The 16,777-nt window shown below is 39.8% G+C and overlaps 1 protein-coding gene across 1 annotated transcript in view; it reads right to left on the reverse strand.

Moving 5' to 3' along the window:
- Window positions 1-16,777, reverse strand: part of TERT (telomerase reverse transcriptase) — a 1,470,615-nt gene that overhangs the window by 196,451 nt on the left and 1,257,387 nt on the right. The window contains exon 14 of the mRNA XM_044065146.1: window positions 3,349-3,473. Within this exon, the coding sequence (XP_043921081.1) occupies window positions 3,349-3,473 (125 nt within the window). The remainder of the gene's footprint in view (window positions 1-3,348; window positions 3,474-16,777) is intronic.

The raw sequence follows: 16,777 nt of genomic DNA on the forward strand, positions 1-16,777 counted from the left end.
ACAGTCATTCAAACTAATCACTAAATCTTGGTTTCCACTTAAAATATTCTAGTTCTTGCATCCAGTCTGTATTATTTATATCGAAAAAAGGATCAAGACTAAAAGAAATGCCAAGTCCAGTACAGGGAATTTAAAGGACTGCAGTTCCACTTTCTAGTAAGGCTCACATCTGAGTAATACATTTATCAACCCCAACAGACTCTTTAATCAGTCTAAATTCATGTGCATTCAACTCTGTTTTACTGTGTATTGCAAGTGTGTTTCTCTCACTGCCATGCCTTATATCACTAATGCACTCTCTTATTCTTTTCTCAAAACATCTAGACATTTTGTCCAAAAAGAAGGCAGAATACATTCAAATAGCATTCAAACAGCACACACTTGCCGTGGCACAGTTAGCCAGGTCTTTATTAAATATGTTTGGTCACTGGATGTATACATAGATCTGATTTCTGTAGACTTCTGTGATGAGCACTGACCACATTTATAAGGTCTTTTTAAATCTGTTTTATTTACTAATCTTGTCTTAGTACTAAATCTGTGAGCCAGTGATATACTTCTCCTGTAAGCAGCACTAGGCACATTGCTAACATAAAGGGACAAAGCAGAATCCATAGTAAATACATTACAATGCATTTGCCAAATTCTTGTACCAATAAAGGGTCAACTGAATACCTTGCAATGGATCTGATGTGTCTTTGGGATACAGTATTCACACTTCTGTTGATACTAGTTAACATACAAAACCTATGTTCAGCTAATGCCTTCTGAAAGCCATTACTGATTACCTTTTGTGAATATCCATTTTGTTAAAGAACATTGTTTAAGTGAAACCTGGCTACCACATATAGTTCTGCTTTGTACATTTAACACTTCAGAACCTTTTATGTCCAACAGTGGCACTGTTTTCTTTTTTGTAAATCAAATGGCAGCTATTTGCATCTAGTAGTGTGTCAGAACCAGTCTGTTAAACAAACAATGAAGTGATTTAACTGACAGTCCCTCACTTCAATAAATACATCTACAACAAACATCTCCAATGAAATAAAATTAAATGAGAAGTCCATATGCATGTTGTCTATGAATTCCTAAAATTGCTGCTATGTGACCACGTGGCATAATGGGAAGAATCCCTGACTTAACCTAGCAATCCTTTGTCTGATAACTGGCAAGGGCATTGTAGGGGCCTGTGTGGTCAGGATGTGAGTGAGCAGCCAGTGTTGGCTTGCCCAACCTAAGGGAGGCAAGATAGTTTGTCTCACTGCATTGGCGACACCTACCACATCATGGGCAATCAAATGCAGAAGGAGCCTAGCAGGCTTAAATAAGAATGTCTGGTACCACTGCACACTCTTCTCTGAGTAGCAGCAACTAAAAAGCTTACAATACACCCGTGGGGACAGGGACAGGAATCATGGAAGTCATCTAAAATGGTAGACTGTTCCCTACAGCTTAACATCTTAAGGAAAAAAAATGGGCTGCAGTCTCTCACCCCAACTGGGTTTGCCTGGCACTCACCATAAACATGAATATATTTATTCTTATTAAAGGTTTGTTAATAGTATGCTGCTTTATAGCAGTTTACTGATTATATCTTTTATTCTAATCCATAGGATTTGTGCAGGGGCTCCCTGGCCTCTGTCCCCAATAGCTTCTCCTCCCCGGGAGCTACCGTTGTTCTCACCACTGTACCTTTAATATGTTAAAACAATTGCCCATCAAGCTAGAAGTCATTATTTTGCAAAACACACTCCACCAACTGAAAATTATTTTCTTTTAAAATGGAGAGAGTAGCTGTCATATGCAACACAATGTGCAATGCTTCAAGGCCTGATTCACCAAAAATATTGATGTATAAATTTATAACAAATCAGCAACAGTTAGACAGTCTGCTGGAATATAAATGTAGTCAAACAAACATTTTAAAAATGAGGTAGAATTGTTTATATAGGGTGACCAATCACTCATTGCTGGTTTCAGAAAAAGAAAAAATATATTTTGAATGTGTTTAAGTTAACCAGTCATGGCTATTAATTTTCAGTTTCAGTGTTTGTCTGGCAGGGTCCCTGTGCAGCTTTGGCAAGCCACGTGTATAATATAGTTAAAATTCAGCAGGCAAAAATATACAATTTTTCAAAACTAAAAGATCAAACAAACCCATAAAAACATTATCATCATCACTTTGCATTTTTAAAAATTCCCTTTGTTAGAAGACAATAGGGGTTATTCAGAAAAACCATACTGTGCAGTCCTGTTTCTGTTAGGACTGCTCAGCACATTATAAGGTAGCAAAAGATTGTTGTAGTGCTGCAGCTTTATATACCCAGTGGCAAGTAGCTCTATAGCAGTCTTGTGGGATAGTACAATATGCAAATTACAGCACTTCTGGGTGCACCTAATGTAAACTAGATGTTCATTCTTCTCTGAAACCTTAAACCAGGATCGAAATAGCATGGAAAAAAAGTGATTCAAAGATGAACTCTACCGTGCTATTTTACAGCAGAACAGTGAGGGCTGAACACTGTGGATTTACAGTATACCCATTCCTGTCTGTATCAGCAGTGGGTTTTATAATACCACAGTAGATAGGTGTGCTTGTATGTTTGTGTGTATGTGTAAGGGGATGGATTGTGGCTGCATCAGGCTGTGTGCGTGTGTGTGTGTGTGTGCTTGTCTGCAGGCTTTTGTGCAACAGTATCATGCGGTTTGGTACAAGGAACACTTAACATAATCTCAAATGTACGGTGCTGTTTGATTCAGAGGTATGCAAATGAGTTGTTATTGACCTTTTGCTCTATGAGACTTTTGCATACCTATTAATCCCTTGTTGTCTCCACAGAGCTACTGTAGTACACCAACAAAATTTTATTAGTGCTATAGAGCTAACTACGCTGAATACCTCTACAGCATATTTGTGCAGAAGTTCCTCATATAGCTTTGCATCCATATTTACTACTCCATCCCTTTAAAGAAGTCTTAAAATAATATTTTTATTGTTCTGCACCACAACAAGAGTCTCAAATTCAACTGTGTAACAAATTATAATTCCTTTTATAAGTTTGTTTGCTATAGAAAATACGTCTACATATTTTATGTAAACACACTAACACAGTCAGATAGACATATAACGGCATAGCTATACAAATTATGAGCTTTAGGTTCACTTCTTATTGGCTCACACACAATTACTTTCTAAGCCTGATGTACAATGTAAGTTTCAAACAAAAAGCAAAATATAAGAAGTGTTCACTTTCTTTTTTTTTACTGTGATGACACATGCTCCTTTTTTGTGTCCTTCACAGGACCTGCACTTCAGTGAGATTAGTTATAATGAATGATACTACATACCTCTGTTCTTTGCTTTGAAAATGGAGTAGCAGCAGGGTGCCATGCTGGAGATAACCATGAGAAAAAAGGAAGGGTTGTTGTTCACTCCTTGTCCAAATGGCAGGCGAATAACACAAGCATGGAACCTAGCATTAAAAAACACAGAAATGCAAATATCATGATGAATGTTCTCATTTCAGTGACTAGCTGTTTTACTTAATTTGGTGACAGCCTTAAAAGTATGTCTGCATCCCAGAAAGGTTTAATGTCAACCAAATGAAAATTCCTAAAACACTAAATACTTTCATTTCATGACATGACAGAAATAACCATGACAGAAATAGAGTAACTTAATGTAGGAGAATCACCATTCTTTGGCAAAGTTTCTATTCATCAAAAATACAGAACAAATAACCAGTCAGTAACGTGTGTGGGATGTATACTCCGCATCGGTATATACTTGCACGCTTCCCCACATTCAGTAGGTTCATAGGTAAGTACTAGGCTAGCCGCCCTTGCAGGCCATTTTAAGCCTAGTCAGTTTTTTTCTGTACTCAAATTAACCTATTCCGTTCGATTCTCGGCTGGAGTGCGGGGAAGTGCCTTCTGTGTGGAGTCTGCATGTCCTCTCTGCGGTTGGGTGGGCGTTCGAAAGACATGCGTAAATGGGCGTGCCTTAGTTGAAGGTTGAACGGCAAGCTGGCACCTCAGCTTTTGTGAAAATCTACTGCCATTCATTAGCGGACCAGAGTTCCGCTGTGGCGACCCCTAACTGAGAAAAGCCGAAAGACAACAACAACTCAAATTAACCTATTCCATTTGGTTAGACTGGCCTTACCCATCCCATGGTCGATAATTATTAATTACCCCTAATAAGAATAACTGAGATCATACCACAGATAATTTGATGGGATCCATGCATGAGATAAAGCATTCAGGAGCTGCCTCGGTTCATTAGTAGTACAGGTGGTAGTCCTAGGATAAATTTCCTGTTTTCCATCCAGAGATCCAAGTTGCACTTGAATATGGATAGGGATGAACTTTGTTTTATGTGGATGGGGAGTCTATTCCACAGGAGCAGTATCCTCTGCGAGATATACCTGTCCATTCAACCATTCTGTCGATGTCGTAGAAGAGATGCAGATTCCCTAGGCCAAGTATTTCTGATACCATTTGACTTCCTGATATGCAGTAAATCCATCAATATTGGGTTGGAAGGAGCCTTGTATGCCGGACATAGGTCACCTCTTAGCAGTGCAGTTTGTAGGATACTGAGAACAGTGATAGAGCTTTGAGTCAGTCCATGTAGGACGTGTTGTTTAGGACTTGTATCCTTTTAGTAAGGTATCTCTGTGGGCATTCCATTTATAGCATGTGTCTAGAAAGATACATGCCAGAGGGGACATTACATTCAATAACAGGTCTAATGAGGGCTGAGTAAAGGGGGGACAATGACATCCCTAGATCTAGACACAATCCCTTTGTTTATAAGTTGTACAATACAGAAGGACTTCCTTACAACAATGAACACTCGTTAGTCAAAAGTGAGATCACTATCTAGATAAGTTCACAAATCCCAAACAACTGAGTCAACTCTTAATGGCATACTGTCGATGTGGTGACTCCCTGGGTAGATCACTTCCCAAAGGATACAATAATGCATTTTTTTGGCATTTAGTTTTAGTCCAATACTTTGGCACAAGTTATTTATTTGGGGCAAACCTTCCTGCGGAATGGAGAAGTCATTTGGGGATTTATTGATTGCTTCTAGCTTGCTGTCATCTGCAAACTTAGTCAGCCAGAGCCCTTTGGCATTGGCTTTTACTTCAGAAAAGTAGATGTGAAATAAGAGGGGTCCCAGCACATAACCCTGGGGGGCCCCACTGGTGACTAGTCTCTCTGCAGTAGTAACTTCCCCTATTTTGATTTCATGTATCCTATCTTTGGTGGACTTTATTAAGCTCCTGAGTTGTTTATTTCAGTAAAAAGGGCTCTAACATTCTCGGAATTACTCTTGTAACTTTTGGTCAAAATTCCTTTCCTTTTATTATACAGCCTGTTGATATTATGGTTCCATCATGTGAGTTGGTTTCTGGGGTTTGCCCTACCCTTGTTTCTACTGAGTACAGCTACATCCACTAACAAAGTCCGGGAATCTCTGTGCTTATGGTGGTGCAGGTTTCTCAATCTATACCTGGTTAGTTTAGATCACCTAGGAAAATGGTACTGAGTGATTCTAGTTCTTGTAGATAGGCCTATGGCTTTCTTGTATCATAGAGGGAGTTTTATAGCTAGGTAATACATGGTACAGGACCTTTCTGACCATTATTTGGACATAAGAAACTATAGTGCATCATGCTGCTTTGACAGCCTTGATGCAAATCTCTTCTGGATGTATGTTGACACGACACCACCTTTTTTGCCCTCCTGTACAGTAGTTGGTCTAAACATGTGGAAGGCATTACAGCACTGCAAAGATGGAGTGCTCTCCACAATTTTAAACCATATCTCAATCATTACACAGATATCAAAGTCTTCCAGGGGGAGAAGGGTTTGTAGAGAGTAGAGTTTCTTCAGGTTCCCTAGCATTGATCAATATCACCTTCAAATTTGCCTTTACTTGTTTCATTGTGTTGGTAGGTTTATCAGGCTGACATTGCCAAGTTGCTGCCTCTAGAATTCTTCTGAGTCCACCCCTTTCCAGAAAAGGTACTGAAGAAACTAAAGCCTTTATGGAATGGGCTCTAACCCCTTCTGAATGTGTTCTAAAACGCCTCACTGAAGTTTTAAGTAGTTAATTCAGTCAATTCAGTTAAGTAGGTAGATGGATAGAGTGTTCCTGTTCTAATGCTCTTGTCCTTTAGAACAAGAACACTCATCCATCTGCCTTCTTAACTGAATAAACTACTTGAAACTTCAACAAGGCATCTTTATTCCTTCCACGGGGAGGGCATCGGAAAGAGAGTTTCCTAGATCTGCTAGCTAAAGTGATTTTTATCTGGACTAATCCTTTGTAGCTGGTTTCTTTTCTTGGAACATGGTAAAGTCTTGAACAGAACTTTTTTTCCCAGGTACTGCTATTACACAGATTTTATAGTGCCTTGCTTTTACAAGACTTGAATGATGGAAGAGAGAGCAACTATCTGATTGTGAGGTGGAAGCAGAATGCCCTTAGTGCAAGAGCTTCTTTCCAAGTCATTTTATAACCAAGATGAATAATGGAGAGTACCCATTCATTTGTGTTAATGAGCTGCTACTTTTCGGTGATTGGGACCGAGAGGAGAGGGTTCATACTAGGCTATCTGCCCTAGGGCATTTATAAGCCTAGCCAGAATGTGTTTGGCTTTCGCCACCCATTTTAAATTCATTTTGCTATGCCCTTTTTCGAGGTTAGTATACTGTGCCTCTGTCTAACAGTGACACAGACGTGATACCCGGGGTAAACCTACGATCTCCCATCCACTCATCAAAATTCCTCTTGAAGACAGTCAATGAGGGACTCTGCCTAACCTGGACTGGGATTTTATTCCAGAGTGAAGGGAGCCTCTGGGTTATGAATCTGTCCCTCCAGCATGTCCTATTTATTTCAGTGCTGAGGTTCAAGTCTCGAGCGTAGCTCGATGGGATTTGGATTTTCTGAGGTGCAGCATGTCCATTAATTCCGGGTTGGACATGGCTTTATACGTCAGGCACAGATCGCCTCTGAACAGGCGGTATGCCACTGAGTAGAGCTGGAGTTTCTTTAACCGGGCAGCATATGGCATCTGTTTGAGCCCTTTGATCCTCTTGGTGAGGTACTTTTGGGGTCTTTCCAGTTGCTGCAGGTGTCTGGTAAGGTACATCCCAAAAGGGCATTGTACTCAATTATGGGCCTGATGAGGGATGAGTAAAGAGGCACGATGACCTCCTGATCTAGATGTGAATCCCTTCATGATTAGGTGGGCTATATAAAATGTTTTTCTAACCACTTTGGCCACGTGGTTGTCAAATGAGAGATTGCTATCAACTTGGGTCCCCAGGTCCCTAATTACTTCTTCTGTACTTAATGGATTACCACCTATGTGGTACTTTGTGGGCACTTTGTTTTTGCCAAAGGGGATGACTATATACTTTTTGGCATTTAGCTTGAGGCCATGGCTCTGGCACCAGTTGTATGTTTCTATGAGGCCCTTTTGGAGGATGCTTGTGTCGGCTGGTGAGTCGATTATGGTGCCCAGTTTGCAGTCATCTGCGAACATGGTCAGCCACAGTCCTTCCGTGTTGGCCTGTACCTCCGAGAAATATATACCGAACAAGAGAGGTCCAAGGACTGAGCCTTGTGGGACACCACTTGTAACTGGTTTGGAGTCTGACATGGCTCCAGCAATTCTAACCATGTGGGTTCTGCCCTTGAGCCAGTTTGCAATCCATCTAGTGACATAGGGGTTTATATTTAATCTGGTGAGCTTATCTATAATGCCCAACTGGGGTATTGTATCGAAGGCTTTTGCGAGGTCCAGGTAGGCTGTGTGGACCACCTTCCCTTCGTCAATGGCCTTGGTGACTGTTTCAAAGAAATCAACCAGGTTTAAGAGGCAGGATCTGCCCTTAACAAAGCCGAACTGGGTAGGATCCAGTGTCTGTAGGACCCCAATATCTTTATTTATGAGGTCCATGATGATCCTTTCCATAGCTTTGTAGACCAAGCTAGTCAGGCTTATGGGGCAATAGTTTCCAGGATCCGTTGAGGCACCCCCTTTATGGAGAGGGACCACTGTTGCTGTACGCCACTCTTTGGGCACATATCCTGTAGTAAGGCTGATATTAAACAGTAGTTTTATGTTTGGGTTTAGCTCTTCTTGGAGTTCATGTAGGACGCAGCCCGGGACACCGTCTGGTCCCATTGATGCTGTGTTTTTTGCTTTGGAGAGGGCGGCTCTTACCTGAGCATCTCAGATGTCAGGGGGAGGCAGCACTCTGCTGGGATAGATATTTCCCCTTTTGGTGGGGGGGGGGGAGTTTGCGCTGAACCTGTCAGCTAGGATGTTGGCAATGTCTGTGGGTTCGGTGTATTTTTTGTCATTTTGGACTAATTCTGAGCATATCTGGGAATTACCACCCAGGTTCCTAACATAACTAAAGAAAGCCTTGTGATTATCCTTAGTGTCCTGTGCAATTTTTCTCTCGAAGCTGGCCTTAGACAATTTTATGAGTGCCCGTAGTTTTTTTCTAATACTGATCAGTGATGCCTTCCCTTTTTGGGATTTTGCTCTATCATTTAGTAGCTTCCTCCTTCTATTGTATAGTTTGTTTATGGCTGGGGTCCACCAGACAGGACGTCTGCCTTTGGAGGATTGGGTCTTGGTTTTATTTGGGATCGCATGATCCATGCATTCCTGAAGGTGTTCATAGAATGCGTTTATACAAGATTCTGCGGTCTGGGCCGTATTTTCCACAGGCCCGGGGCTTTAAAGGATTCCACCTCGGTTTTGAGGAGTGTGAAATTTGCTTTAGAGAAGTTTTTCACTGTGGTTTTCTGGGCATGGGGTGGGGTCGGGATGTGAATATCCAGTGAGATTAGTTTATGGTCTGATCTTACCAGTGAGGGATACACTTCTGGTCTGGAGCATAGAGTCCCCATGTTGGTGATGATCAGGTCCAGTATGTTTTCCCCTCTTGTGGGAGTGGTAACAAGTTGTTCCATAGCATTTGAGTTTATAAATTCTAGGAACCTTTGGGCTAGGGTGTTGGAGCTAGAGTAATGCTCCCAGTCTATGTTTGGGTAGTTGAAGTCGCCCAATATAATGGTGTTTGGAGAGACCTTCATATTTTCCAGTGTTCTCAGGAAGGCCGAGTGGGGTTCCTGGGTTTGGGAGGGTGGTCTGTAGCAGGCTATAAACTGGAAGGCAGTTTTACCCACTGTTAGTTGCACATGGATAGTCTCTGATGCTTCGTGCTTTGCCACCAACCTGGAGGTGTGGGTATCTTTGATGAATATCGATACTCCCCCTCCTTTTGTGGTTCGTTCCAAGTTTTGGTGCCGAAAAGCATGGTATGAGGTATAACCTGGTAGTGCTGGGGTGCTCTCGGGAGCCCTGAACCAGGTTTCTGTTACTGCACAGATATCGATGTTCTCCATGCTAAAGAGAGTTTCGAATGTGTGCATCTTGAGGTTTAGACTTCTGGCGTTGAGTAGCATTACTCTTAGTTTCTTATCCCTTGTGATACCTATGGAGGTGGGTTTGTCTTTTGAGCCTTGCCTAAAAAAGGCACTATGGGGGTAGCAAGAGCCTTTGCCAATATCCGAAAGCCCAGGGGTGACAGGTGCAAGCCGTCCCTAGCGAAGCATCGTGGCTTGTCGAGCATATCATCCCAAGCTGACAGGCATTGGATCCCCTTTGAATGACACCAGTACTTAAGCCAATTGTTGAAATTGATCATCTTGTCTTCATATTGTGGCATCATTCTTGGTGAGGGTAAGATGCTACTCAAGGTCAGGGTCATACCGGCCTGGGCTACATGCTCAGAGAGTTCCTCTATGTCGCTTTTCATGTAGTCCAGGGAGGTACGTCTCAGGTCATTCACACCAGCATGGACAATGACTGAGTCATATTTGTACTTGCCTTGGAGTGACCTGAGTGCTTGTGTTATGTGGCGGATCCTAGCGCCCGACAGGCTGCTCACCGTGACCCTCTCCTTGTTCAGCCTGGTGAGCGGGACGTCAGTGTGCCTGACGATAGAGTCACCTATTACAAGTGTATCAGGTGTGTTGTTTAGTCTTAAGGGCTGTGACTGTTCGGCACACTGGTTATGTGAGATATGTGTTGCACGTGTTTTGTTTTGGGGTAGCGGTTGCTTGGGTGTCTGCTTTGGAGGTCTCTGCTGCTTAGGCAGATCTTTATTTAGAGCCTCCAAGTATGTTATTGTGTGATTATGTGTTTGGTTTGCTGTCGTGGTAGGTCTATGTGAGACTGGAATTGTAGTGAGCGTGGTTTCCTTCTCCTCCTGGCTGGTTATGCCAGTACTGAGTTGAGAGAGCTTAGCCTCCAGTTTGGCTATATGGTTGCATCTCTCACATGTGTTGGAATTTGTTGGGAGGAGGAGAAGGTTGTCTGTGTACATGAGGCAGTTGTAACATTGCCTCAAGATTCCCAGATTCACCAGCTGGACCAGAGAGGAGATTGACAACTGACCTTTGGACATGTTAGAATAATATTGGGAATTCCTTTATAATTGAAAACAAGAGGAGTGAGGGTGTAGTGCTTTTAATTTTTAGTGCTGACTTATATAATTGCTTTAGTGAGCAAGTGCCAGGTAACTTAAGTGCAATGTGTTACAGGTAACTTAAATGCAAAAACGACACACAGTAACTTTCTTTCAAGTGAAACAAGGAAATAAGTACAGTAAGCAATGCAGATATCACTAGTGATCCACAGAAGCGCTGAGAAGCCGCGTATTAGGTGGAATTAGCGTTCCAGGGAAATAACCATCAAACAAACAACAAGCATATAAACAAAGCTAGATTCAGCAGGCCTGGATCTAGTCTATGCTACAGCAAACAAGGTGTACCAATTTCAGTAAGATACAGTTCAAATATTCAGGCACTATAAACCTTTAACCAGAAATTCCCAGCTCAGAAGGGCAGAGTCCAGCCTCTTCTCCCACAAGAGTGCAGACCACGAACCTTCTTAATGTAAAATAACTGGCCTGAAGCCCAAGTGCTTAAACCAGAACTAATACACTTTAAGAATAACAGACACTGGGCTCTCAATCAGCAGTTCCCAACTTAGAAGGATGAAAGCTACCTGTCCTGCCACCACAGTGCATGCCACAAACCTTCCTAATGTAAAACAACTGGTCTGAAGCCCAAGTGCTTAATCCAAAAGACTTAGAATGAAAGCTACACTTTAATCAAGTTACTACCAATAAATACAATTGAATACTTTAGAGAATGCCTGGATTAGTGCTAAAGTTACACAAACAAAGCTAGATCTAGCAGGCCCGAATCCAGTCTATGCATCAGCAAACAAGGCGCACCAACTTCAGTAAGAAGCAGTTCAGATATGCATGCACTATATGCCTTTAACCAGAAATTCCCAGCTCAGAAGGGCAGAGTCCAGCCTCTCCTCCCACAAGAGTGCAGACCACGAACCCTCTTAATGTAAAATAACTGGCCTGAAAACCCAAGTGCTTAAACCAGAATTAATACACTTTTAGAATAACAGACACTGAGCCCTCAATCAGCAGTTCCCAACCTAGAAGGATGTAAGCTACCTGTTCTGCCACTGCAGTGCAGACCACAAACCCTCTCAGTGCAAAACAACTGGTCCGAAGCCCAAGTGTTTAAACCAAAAGGCTTAGAATGAGTTACACCAAGCAGTAATAAATACAATTGAGTCCTTTCAAGATGATGCAAAAGTAAAATAAAGTAGGTAGAAACACAAGTACAGTAAAAGCAGATGAAATGTTTTTTTTTCTGAACAAGTGCTGAGATCAAAGAAACAGATTTGAGTGCTGAAACTAGAAAACTGTCTAGTTATAAGAAAAAAAAACTAAGCTAGAAGGCTTCCCTCCAACACAGAAGGGCTTGGGGGCTCAGAAGCCTACAAATAGTCTATACCACTTAACAGGAAAGGCAGGAAACAAGCTTAAATTTTGTTTTTTTCTGTTTCCCAGATGCTCTCTTTGTACACAGTAGGAGTGCCTGAAATCAGAATATGATCTCACTGCACTCAGTTAAGTGAGCAAATGAGATGGGCACAGAAGGAGTATCCAAACACAAATTTACAAGAGGGGCGGGCAGTTTCAAGGCCACTAAGATTAACAGCAAAACAAAAACAGGGAGGGTGGGCGGGACTAACTGAAGAGCAGAGACAAAACTTCCAGTTCATTTAATATTCCTGCAACACAGTTAAAATCAATTTAAATAATGTATTTTTGGGGAAAAAAAGTGCAGATAAAGGTACTTAAATTATCTTATACGTCCAGTTGAATACAGCTAGTTCTTAGCCGGCCAAAGCTGAGGTTTTTAAGCAGAAAATATTTCACACTGTACCACTTAAATAGGCAAGGACAGGAAATCAAAGAATGTGGCTACCCCCACACCTGTAATTACTAGCAAATAACAAAATTCAGCAAACACTGACAAACTTCCAGTTCAGTTAATATTCCTGCAACACAGTTAAAATCAAATTAAATACTGTATTTTTTGAAAAAAAAGTGCAGATAAAGGTACTTAAATTCTCTTATACGTCCAGTTGAATACAGCTAGTTCTTAGCCGGCCAAAGCTGAGGTTTTTAAGCAGAAAATATTTCACACTGTACCACTTAAATAGACAAGGACAGGAAATCAAAGAATGTGGCTACCCCCACACCTGTAATTACTAGCAAATAACAAAATTCAGCAAACAATGACTAACTTCCAGTTCAGTTAATATTCCTGAACACAGTTAAAATCAATTTAAATACTGTATTTTTGGGGAAAAAAAGTGCAGATAAAAGTACTTAAATTCTCTTATACGTCCAGTTGAATACAGCTAGTTCTTTGCCAGCCAAAGCTGAGGTTTTTAAGCAGAAAATATTTCACACTGTACCACTTAAATAGGCAAGGACAGGAAATCAAAGAATGTGGCTACCCCCACACCGGTAATTACTAGCAAATAACAAAATTCAGCAAACACTGACTAACTTCCAGTTCAGTTAATATTCCTGCAACACAGTTAAAATCAAATTAAATACTGTATTTTTTGAAAAAAAAAGTGCAGATAAAGGTACTTAAATTCTCTTATACGTCCAGTTGAATACAGCTAGTTCTTAGCCCGCCAAAGCTGAGGTTTTTAAGCAAAAAATATTTCACACTGTACCACTTAAATAGACAAGGACAGGAAATCAAAGAATGTGGCTACCCCCACACCTGTAATTACTAGCAAATAACAAAATTCAGCAAACAATGACTAACTTCCAGTGCAGTTAATATTCCTGAACACAGTTAAAATCAATTTAAATACTGTATTTTTGGAAAAAAAGTGCAGATAAAGGTACTTAAATTCTCTTATACGTCCAGTTGAATACAGCTAGTTCTTAGCCGGCCAAAGCTGAGGTTTTTAGCAGAAAATATTTCACACTGTACCACTTAAATAGGCAAGGACAGGAAATCAAAGAATGTGGCTACCCCCACACCTGTAATTACTAGCAAATAACAAAATTCAGCAAACACTGACTAACTTCCAGTTCAGTTAATATTCCTGCAACACAGTTAAAATCAATTTAAATAATGTATTTTTTGAAAAAAAAGTGCAGACAAAGGTACTTAAATTCTCTTATACGTCCAGTTGAATACAGCTAGTTCTTAGCCGGCCAAAGCTGAGGTTTTTAAGCAGAAAATATTTCACACTGTACCACTTAAATAGGCAAGGAAAGGAAATCAAAGAATGTGGCTACCCCCACACCTGTAATTACTAGCAAATAACAAAATTCAGCAAACACTGACTAACTTCCAGTTCAGTTAATATTCCTGAAACACAGTTAAAATCAAATTAAATACTGTATTTTTTGAAAAAAAAAGTGCAGATAAAGGTACTTAAATTCTCTTATACGTCCAGTTGAATACAGCCAGTTCTTAGCCGGCCAAAGCTGAGGTTTTTAAGCAGAAAATATTATACACTGTACTACTTAAATAGGCAAGGACAGGAAATCAAAGAATGTGGCTTCCCCCACACCTGTAATTACTAGCAAATAACAAAATTCAGCAAACACTGACTAACTTCCAGTTCAGTTAATATTCCTGAACACAGTTAAAATCAATTTAAATACTGTATTTTTGGGAAAAAAAGTGCAGATAAAGGTACTTAAATTCTCTTATACGTCCAGTTAAATACAGCTAGTTCTTAGCCGGCCAAAGCTGAGGTTTTTAAGCAGAAAATATTTCACACTGTACCACTTAAATAGGCAAGGACAGGAAATCAAAGAATGTGGCTACCCCACACCTGTAATTACTAGCAAATAACAAAATTCAGCAAACACTGACTAACTTCCAGTTCAGTTAATATTCCTGCAACACAGTTAAAATCAATTTAAATACTGTATTTTTTGAAAAAAAAAGTTCTGATAAAGGTACTTAAATACTTTCATACGTCCAGTTGAATACAGCTAGTTCTTTGATGGCCAATGCTGAGGTTTTTAAGCAGAAAGTATTTCACACTGTATCACTTAAATAGGCAAGGACAGGAAATCAAAAAATGTGGCTACCCCCACACCTGTAATTACTAGCAAATAACACAATTCAGCAAAACACTGACTAAGTTCCAGTTCAGTTAATATTCCTGCAACACAGTTAAAATCAATTTAAATACTGCATTTTTTGAAAAAAAAGTGCAGATAAAGGTACTTAAATTCTCTTATACTTCCAGTTGAATACAGCTAGTTCTTAGCCGGCCACAGCTGAGGTTTTTAAGCTGAAATATTTCACACTGTACCACTTAAATAGGCAAGGACAGGAAATCAAAGAATGTGGCTACCCCCACACCTGTAATTACTAGCAAATAACAAAATTCAGAAAACACTGACTAACTTCCAGTTCAGTTAATATTCCTGAACACAGTTAAAATCAATTTAAATACTGTATTTTTGGAAAAAAAAGTGCAGATAAAGGTACTTAAATTCTCTTATACGTCCAGTGGAATACAGCTAGTTCTTAGCCGGCCAAAGATGAGGTTTTTAAGCAGAAAATATTTCAAACTGTACCACTTAAATAGGCAAGGACAGGAAATCAAAGAATGTGGCTACCCCCACACCTGTAATTAATAGCAAATAACAAAATTCAGCAAACACTGACTAACTTCCAGTTCAGTTAATATTCCTGCAACACATTTAAAATCAATTTAAATACTGTATTTTTGGGAGAAAAAAAGTGCAGATAAAGGTACTTAAATTCTCTTATACGTCCAGTTGAATATAGCTAGATCTTAGCCGGCCAAAGCTGAGGTTTTTAAGCAGAAAATATTTCACACTGTACCACTTAAATAGGCAAGGACAGGAAATCAAAGAATGTGGCTACCCCCACACCTGTAATTACTAGCAAATAACAAAATTCAGCAAACACTGACTAACTTCCAGTTCAGTTAATATTCCTACAACACAGTTAAAATCAATTTAAATACTGTATTTTTTGGAAATAAAAGTGCAGATAAAGGTACTTAAATTTTCTTATATGTACAGTTGAATACAGCTAGTTCTTAGCCAGCCAAAGCTGAGGTTTTTAAGCAGAAAATATTTCACACTGTACCACTTAAATAGGCAAGGACAGGAAATCAAAGAATGTGGCTACCCCCACACCTGTAATTACTAGCAAATAAGAAAATTCAGCAAACACTGACTAACTTCCAGTTCAGTTAATATTCCTGAACACAGTTAAAATCAATTTAAATACTGTATTTTTGAAAAAAAAGTGCAGATAAAGCTACTTAAATTCTCTTATATGTCCAGTTGAATACAGCTAGTTCTTAGCCGGCCAAAGCTGAGGTTTTTAAGCAGAAAATATTTCACACTGTACCACTTAAATAGGCAAGGACAGGAAATCAAAGAATGTGGCTACCCCATACCTGCAATTACTAGCAAATAACAAAATTCAGCAAACACTGACTAACTTCCAGTTCAGTTAATATTCCTGCAACACAGTTAAAATCAATTTAAATAGTGTATTTTTTGAAAAAAGTGCAGATAAAGGTATTTAAATTCTCTTATACGTCCAGTTGAATGCAGCTAGTTATTAGCCGCCAAAGCTGAGGTTTTTAAGCAGAAAATGTTTTACACTGTACCACTTAAATAGGCAAGAACAGGAAATCAAAGAATGTGGCTACCCCCACACCTGTAATTACTAGCAAATAACAAAATTCAGCAAACACTGACTAACTCCCAGTTCAGTTAATATTCCTGCAACAAAGTTAAAATCAATTTAAATACTGTATTTTTTGAAAAAAATAGTTTAGATAAAGGTACTTAAATTCTCTTATACGTCCAGTTGAATACAGCTAGTTCTTAGCCGGCCAAAGCTGAGGATTTTAAGCAGAAAATATTTCACACTGTACCACTTAAATAGGCAAGGACAGGAAATCAAAGAATGTGGCTACCCCCACACCTGTAATTACTAGCAAATAACAAAATTCGGCAAACACTAACTAACTTCCAGTTCAGTTAATATTCCTGCAACACATTTAAAATCAATTTAAATACTGTATTTTTGGGGAAAAAAGTGCAGATAAAGGAACTTAAATTCTCTTATACGTCCAGTTGAATACAGCTAGATCTTAGCACGCCAAAGCTGAGGTTTTTAAGCAGAAAATATTTCACACTGTACCACTTAAATAGGCAAGGACAGGAAATCAAAGAATGTGGCTACCCCCACACCTGTAATTACTAGCAAATAACAAAATTCAAAGAATGGCTACCCCACACCTGTAATTACTAGCAAACA

Source organism: Protopterus annectens, chromosome 3.part0, assembly GCF_019279795.1.
Source record: "Protopterus annectens isolate FY-2018-M chromosome 3.part0, PAN1.0, whole genome shotgun sequence".
NCBI lineage: Eukaryota > Metazoa > Chordata > Ceratodontiformes > Protopteridae > Protopterus > Protopterus annectens.